This window comes from Babylonia areolata, chromosome 6 (assembly GCF_041734735.1).
Source record: "Babylonia areolata isolate BAREFJ2019XMU chromosome 6, ASM4173473v1, whole genome shotgun sequence".
NCBI classification, from domain to species: domain Eukaryota; kingdom Metazoa; phylum Mollusca; class Gastropoda; order Neogastropoda; family Buccinidae; genus Babylonia; species Babylonia areolata.
Genome location: NC_134881.1, coordinates 27,009,779 through 27,017,278, shown reverse-complemented (window position 1 = coordinate 27,017,278; position 7,500 = coordinate 27,009,779). Strand labels below are relative to the sequence as shown.

Sequence of the window (7,500 nt, the reverse complement as noted above, 5' to 3'; positions counted from 1 at the left end):
GTGCAGCATGCACTTAGCGCACGTAAAAGAACCCACGGCAAGAACAGGGTTGTTCCGGGCAAAATTCTGTAAAAAAAATCCACTTCGATAGGAAAAACAAATAAAACTGGACGCAGGAAAAAATACAAAAAAAATGGGTGGCGCTGTAGTGTAGCGACGCGCTCTCCCTGGGGAGAGCAGCCCGAATTTCACACAGAGAAATCTGTTGTGATAAAAAGAAATACAAATACACACACACACACACACACACACACACACACACACACACACACACACACACATTCATTCACTCACTCACTCACTCCGCCTCCCCCTCCATACACACTCCCTATCCCCCCTTCCCCCCCCCCCCCCCCACACACACACAGCCCACCACCAAACACACCCACTCTCGTACCATCTGTGTCTGTGTCTTTCTGTGTGTGTGAGTGTGTGAGTGAGTGTGTGTGTGTGTCTGTGTCTGTGTCTTTCTCTGTGTGTGTGTGTGTGTGTGTGTGTGTGTGTGTGTGTGAGTGATTGAGTATGTGTGTGTGGGGGGGGGGGGAGCGGGGGGAGGGGGAAGGTCCACCCCTAAAAAAACCCACGGTTCAGCTCACTCTTATCCTTCCTTCCTTCCTTTGCAACCTTTCAGGTGACAACGTTACTGACTGACCAACGAAGCGTCAACATCATCCGTGCCGGAAGCCGGTGACCCTCTCCATCCCACAAGCATAGTTGTTAACTAACTACCAAGAGCTCTGTGAACCGTCACTCAGTATGCCAGACCTGCCCGAGGCTTGGTTCCACCTCGCTGGAGGAACAATGGGCCAGAGAATTATGAAAAGGAAAAAAAGAAAGAAAAAAAAAAGTAAGTAAATCTTACACAGCTTTTTTTTTTTTTTTTTTTTGTAGACCACGCCTGAAGACATGAGAGGCGATCGAAGATTTTTCAGGAGGTTGTTCTTCGGGTTACGAATGAGATCCCTTACGCCCAATTCATTCTCCACCGCCCATCCCCGATTCCCCAACCAACCATCCGCCCCCCCCCAGCCCCCCTTCACACCCCCTTCACCCCCCACCCCACCCCCCTAATCCTCTACCCAGCCTTGTGGTTGCTCAGCCGTTTGATTTCTTTTCACGTTTGCAGTCTAGCTTGGAAGAGTGTGGAGGCTGGAATGATGAAAGCGATGGGTAATGTACAGGGAGTGTCGATAGATTGTCTACTTTCGTTTCCTTGTCCTTCGACACGAAACTGTACTTCAGTTGTTGTTGTTTGTTTTTGTTTTTTGGGTGTTTTTTGTTGTTGTTGTTGTTGTTTTTTTTTGGGGGGGGGGGTTGTTTGGGTTTGTTTGTTGTTTTTTTTGGGGTGGGGGTCGGGGGGGGGGGGCTTTTTTTTTTCTTTTTTTTTTAAGGGCCCAAGTGGAGTGACGGTGGTTTAGTGGTCAGAACAATATACCTTGGAAGTGGGAGGTTGGATCAGGATCCGAACTATGCAATGACGAACCGGGTTTTTATTCTCTTTTTCCTTTTTTTCAGCATTTTGTTAGGTTTTTCTCTTCTTTTTTTTTGGGGGGGGGGGGGGGGGGGGGGGGGGGGCGAAGGGGAGGGGTTTGTCTGCTTGTTTATTTGTTTGTTTCGTTACGTTTCATCACAAGGCCTGACTAAGCGCGTTGGGTTACGCTGCTGGTCAGGCATCTGCTTGGCAGATGTGGTGTAGCGTATATGGTTTGTCCGAACGCAGTGACGCCTCCTTGAGCAACTGAAACTGAAACTTCATCACATATATTGATGGGCGCAACAGCCAAGTGGTTAAAGCGTTGGACTTTCAATCTGAGGGTCCCGGGATACAAGAACATACCCAGCATGCAGCTCCCCCCAAAAAAAACCCAAACAAACAAAAAACCAAACAAACAAAAAAACAAAACGGAGTATGGCTGCCTACATGGCGGGGTAAAAATGGTCATACACATAAAAGCCCACTAGTGTACATACGAGTGAACATGGGAGCTGCAGCCCACGAACAAAGAAGAAGATGTCTCATATAATTATTGAACCTTGACTGGTAGGTAAACTGGTGGTGGGGCTGATCTTCATGGTGAGAAGATATGGTTCGAGATTCTCTCTGTTCTTCGTGACTTCGTAGGCATGAGCATGAGCATGAAAGATTCTGTTTCTCTGTCTCCGTCTGTCTGTCTGTCTGTCTGTCTGTCTGTCTGTCTGTCTCTCTCTCTCTCTCTCTCTCTCTCTCAAGCAAACAGTCAAGGTTCAATGTGTCGTTATCGTTAATGTTGTTATTGTTGTCACAAGGACAGATTGGAAGACTGGGCGATGCCTAAAATCTTTATCCTTGAGTAATAAAGCTTTTGAATCTTGAATCTTGAATCTCTCTCTCTCTTCCTCTGTCTGTCTCTGTCTCTGTCTGTCTCTGTCTCTGTCTCTCTCTCTCTCTCTCTCTCTCTCTGAGCTGCTGGCCCAGACGAAAATACCATGGAGGCGTTGAAGCAAAATGATTGTTGCTGATGAAACGTACAGCAAGAAACAGTCTTCTCACAATGCAAAAAACAACAACAAAAAACAAACAAACAAACAAACAAACAAACAAGAATATCTGTGGTGGATACAAAAAAACAATACAACGTTGTCTCCCTGTCACTGAATAGCGGCAAAGCGTTTCTTTCCCGCTGGTAAGGAGAGAAAGTGTGATTTTTTTACTCTGAGAAATCGGTTGCGATAGAATGCAGTGCATAAAAATACCTACAGTACAGTAGAGCTCAGTACATTACATTACATTACAGTACATTACATTACAGTACAGTACAGTACAGTGCGGTGCATGCACGCACTCAAAGGCGAAAGCGCACACACACACACACATACATCTACATTCAAAGCAATACAGCACAGTAAGGTACATGCACGCACTCTAAATCGAACACGTATACACTCGCATACATTTACATACAATATAGTACAGTACAGTACAGTACAGTACAGTACAGCTGTCTCTCTCTCTCTCTCTCTCTCTCTCTCTCTCACACACACACACACACACACACACACACACACACACACACACACAAACACACACATTCACACACACACACACACAACACAGACGCACACACACACATACGAGCGCACACACATACACACACGCACGCACACACACACACACATACGCACACACGCAAACACACACACACGCACGCACATACCCAACTCTCTCTCTCTCACACATACACACACATACCCAACTTCCACCAACCCCCCACGTCTCCCCCCCCACACACACACATACACACACAACACACACCCACCCCCAGCATACACAAACCCAACACACACACACACACACACACACACACACATCCCACTCCGTCCCCCTTCCCCCCCCCTTCTCCCCCCCCTTCCCCCCACCACACACTACACACACCCCTGATCCCACACCAACCAACTCACCCAGCAGCAAGGTCAGCACGTCAGACACGGCCAGGGAGAAGAGGTAGTAGTTAGTGGCCGTGCGCATGGAGCGGTTGCGCGCGATCACCACGCACGTGCACACGTTGCCCAGCACGCCGGAGAGGAAGATGAGGGTGTAGAGGCCCGTGAGCAGCACCACGGCCGCTAAAGGGATGTGGCGGTGCCCCAGTTTGTCCTCGAGCAGCTCTTCACGGCTCTGCCAAGACAGGGACAGGTTCTGGCTTTTGCCTCCCTGGCCCAGGTCGTAGAACAAGGTGGTGAGGTTGTTGTTGTTGTCGTTGTTGTTGTTGTTGTTCTGATGGTGAGGAGAAGACGGAAGGAGCAAGGAGGTTGTGATGTTCCACAATGCTGAAATGTTCCGCGATGAAGGAAAAGAAGAAGAAGAAGAAGAAGCAGAAGAAGAAGAACCTGACGACCACGCCCCCTCACCGCTTCTGCTACTACCGCTGATGCTGGTTGTGGGTGTGTCCCTGTTGCTGCTGCTGCTGCTGCTGTTTCTGCACACCAGCCACGACGCTTGCTGTTGTGTGAAGAGGAGTAGAAAGGAGGATGAGGAGGAAGAGGAGGAGGAGGAGGAAGCGTTATGGTCAGTCCAGGTGGTGGGGGTTGTGAGTGGGAGGGTGGTGGTGGTGCTGGTTGGGTTGGGGGTTGGGCCGGGTTGGAAGGTGAAGGAGTAATCGCAGCAGTAGCTTCCGTCCACAAGAAGGTAATGTTGGTGTGCCATTGTGGATGGATAAAAAATACGGGAGGCGGGTGTGTATGTATGTGTGTGTGTGTGTGTGTGTGTGTGTGTGTGTGTGTGTGTGTGTGTGTGTGTGTGTGTGTGTTTGTGAGATAGCGATGTTGAAGGAATTAAAAAAAATGGTTTGATTAACACTTCCGTTTTCACAGGTGAAACTCGAAGATAAGTTTAACGAGACGTTTTTGTTTTGTGTTATATCGATATTGAAGAATTTCCAAACATTTTGTTGTTGCTGTCATTAACACCTCGTTTTTACTGGTACAATTCAAAGCTGTATTTTATGAGGGTTTTCTTTGGGGGGGTGGGGGGGTGGGGGGAGAGAATATGATTTTTTTTCATTAGCACTCCGTTTTCACAGTTGAAGTTTGAAGAGAGTTTTTATTCTGTTTGTTTGTTGTTTGTCTTTGTCGGACTATCTTGTCTTCACCGTCAGAGTGAATTCCTGCAGAAAACAGAAGAGAAACAAGCAGTTCACAGGAAGTCCCCAGGAAGTCCTCACAGAATGGTCACACCAGACAGTAGAGTAAAGACAACCAGTCCACAGGAAGTCCTTCCAGAATGTCACGCCAGACAGCAGAGTAGAGACAACCAGTCCACAGGAAGTCCACAGGAAGTCCTTCCAGAATGTCACACCAGACAGCAGAGTAGAGACAACCAGTCCACAGGAAGTCCACAGGAAGTCCTTCCAGAATGTCACACCAGACAGCAGAGTAGAGACAACCAGTCCACAGGAAGTCCACAGAAAGTCCTCACACAATGTCACACCAGACAGCAGAGAAGAGACAACCAGTCCACAGGAAGTCCACACACAATGTCACACCAGACAGCAGAGGAGAGACAACCAGTCCACAGGAAGTCCACAGGAAGTCCTCACAGAAAGGTCACACCAGACAGCAGAGTAGAGACAACCAGTCCACAGGAAGTCCTTACACAATGTCACACCAGACAGCAGAGTAGAGACAACCAGTCCACAGGAAGTCCACACACAATGTCACACCAGACAGCAGAGAAGAGACAACCAGTCCACAGGAAGTCCACACACAATGTCACACCAGACAGCTGGAGAAGATCCGTTCTCCTCTGGCTTCCCCGACCAAACTGTGTAGTTCGAGTTTGACCACAGATAAATAACTGCGCGCTTTCACATGACGATGAGTACTCGAGTAAGTAATGTTCACCAGTAGTCTCCAAGCTATGGCACACACACAAAACAACAACAACAACAACAAAAACCAACACAATCCGTGGTCGAAGTAATTCGAATCGTCCAACCCCCACCCCGCACCAATGGAAATAAACAACGAAGCAGTAATGTGACAGTCACAAGACAAAACTGAAAAACTGCTTGGTTTCTGTTGTTGGTGGTGGTGGTGGTGTTTTTGTCCATGTGTCCAGCACAAACTGTTCACACATTACAGAATCAGTGAACAGGCTTCCGCTGCAGTTAAATCTCGATGTTTCTATTGGTCAAAGAGTCCGCGGCAGTCTTGTACTGGTATCAGCCTCCATAGTGCCTGGAATAAACATAAAAAAGAATTCAAACAAAGAAATGTATGTTTCAAAGAAAGTCAAATAAAACAACATTAATCAAATTTTCAATAACGACTAATAATTTTTTTTTTAATCAATAGAAAAGAAATAATGGTCTTGGTTGAACTTTTATCCTTTTAAGCTGATTTGCGGATGGCTTGGGCTGAGTTGTTTGCTTTTGTTGTTGTTGTTGTTTTGTTTTAATCTTTTATTAATGCTCAAGTTGGTCATAATTGTTCTTCCTCCAAATGAGGGGTAACTATGCGCAGCTGACGACAGCACTGTGTCGCACTATGTTGTGATATAACGACAGCACTGTGTCGCACTGTGTAGTGATATAACGACAGCACTGTGTCGCACTGTGTAGTGATATAACGACAGCACTGTGTCGCACTGTGTAGTGATATAACGACAGCACTGTGTCGCACTGTGTAGTGATATAACGACAGCACTGTGTAGTGATATAACGACAGCACTGTGTCGCACTGTGTAGTGATATAACGACAGCACTGTGACGCACTGTGTAGTGATATAACGACAGCACTGTGTAGTGATATAACGACAGCACTGTGTCGCTCTGTGTAGTGATATAACGACAGCACTGTGTCGCTCTGTGTTATGGTATTGGCTTGCTGTGGACCGCTGACCGGAGACAAACGCACTCACCCAAAGCTAAGAGAAACTCCCAACAGCTAGCTCGGCAGGGACCTCTTTTTTTGTTCGGAATGTATCTCAAAAACCAACATAGATAGATAGATAGATAGAACAAACGAACGAACAAACGATCGAACGAAATTTTATTTGTTCCATTGTATTGAGATAAGCATATTGACAGGAATGTTTTTTTTTTACACCTAGTCCTGGTTTACAAAAAAAAAAAAGAAAAAAAAAAGGAAACACACAAGAATAAATAAAGAGAGAAAATTCATATCGGAAGAGAGGAAAAGAGTAAGAAAAGAAATGATTAACTGAGAGAGAGAGAGAGAGAGAGAGAGAGAGAGAGAGAGAGACAGACAGACAGACATATAGATAGATAGATAGATAGATAGATAAGTTATTTTCAATGTAGCTCTATTCTAGTTGTTTTCAGTGTAGCTCTATTCTGGTTGTTTTCAATGTAGCTCTATTCTAGTTGTTTTTTGTTGTTTTCAATGTAGCTCTATTCTAGTTGTTTTCAGTGTAGCTCTATTCTAGTTGTTTTCAGTGTAGCTCTATTCTAGTTGTTTTTTTGTTGTTTTCAATGTAGCTCTATTCTAGTTGTTTTCAGTGTAGCTCTATTCTAGTTGTTTTTTGTTGTTTTCAATGTAGCTCTATTCTAGTTGTTTTCAGTGTAGCTCTATTCTAGTTGTTTTCAGTGTAGCTCTATTCTAGTTGTTTTTTTGTTGTTTTCAATGTAGCTCTATTCTAGTTGTTTTCAGTGTAGCTCTATTCTAGTTGTTTTTTGTTGTTTTCAATGTAGCTCTATTCTAGTTGTTTTCAGTGTAGCTCTATTCTAGTTGTTTTCAGTGTAGCTCTATTCTAGTTGTTTTTTTGTTGTTTTCAGTGTAGCTCTATTCTAGTTGTTTTCAATGTAGCTCTATTCTAGTTGTTTTCAGTGTAGCTCTATTCTAGTTGTTTTCAGTGTAGCTCTATTCTAGTTGTTTTTTGTTGTTTTCAGTGTAGCTCTATTCTGGTTGTTTTCAATGTAGCTCTATTCTAGCTGTTTTCAGTGTAGCTCTATTCTAGTTGTTTTCAGTGTAGCTCTATTCTAGTTGTTTTCAATGTAGCTC

The 7,500-nt window shown here is 45.1% G+C and overlaps 1 protein-coding gene across 1 annotated transcript in view; it reads right to left on the bottom strand.

The window, feature by feature from the left end:
• Positions 1-7,500, bottom strand: part of LOC143283482 (neuromedin U receptor homolog nmur-2-like) — a 204,794-nt gene that overhangs the window by 188,398 nt on the left and 8,896 nt on the right. Inside the window, exons 3-5 of the mRNA XM_076589723.1 lie at positions 6,006-6,216; positions 4,714-4,949; positions 3,439-3,754 (exon numbers count right to left, since the gene is read on the bottom strand). Of these exons, the coding sequence (XP_076445838.1) occupies positions 3,439-3,754; positions 4,714-4,949; positions 6,006-6,216 (763 nt within the window). The remainder of the gene's footprint in view (positions 1-3,438; positions 3,755-4,713; positions 4,950-6,005; positions 6,217-7,500) is intronic.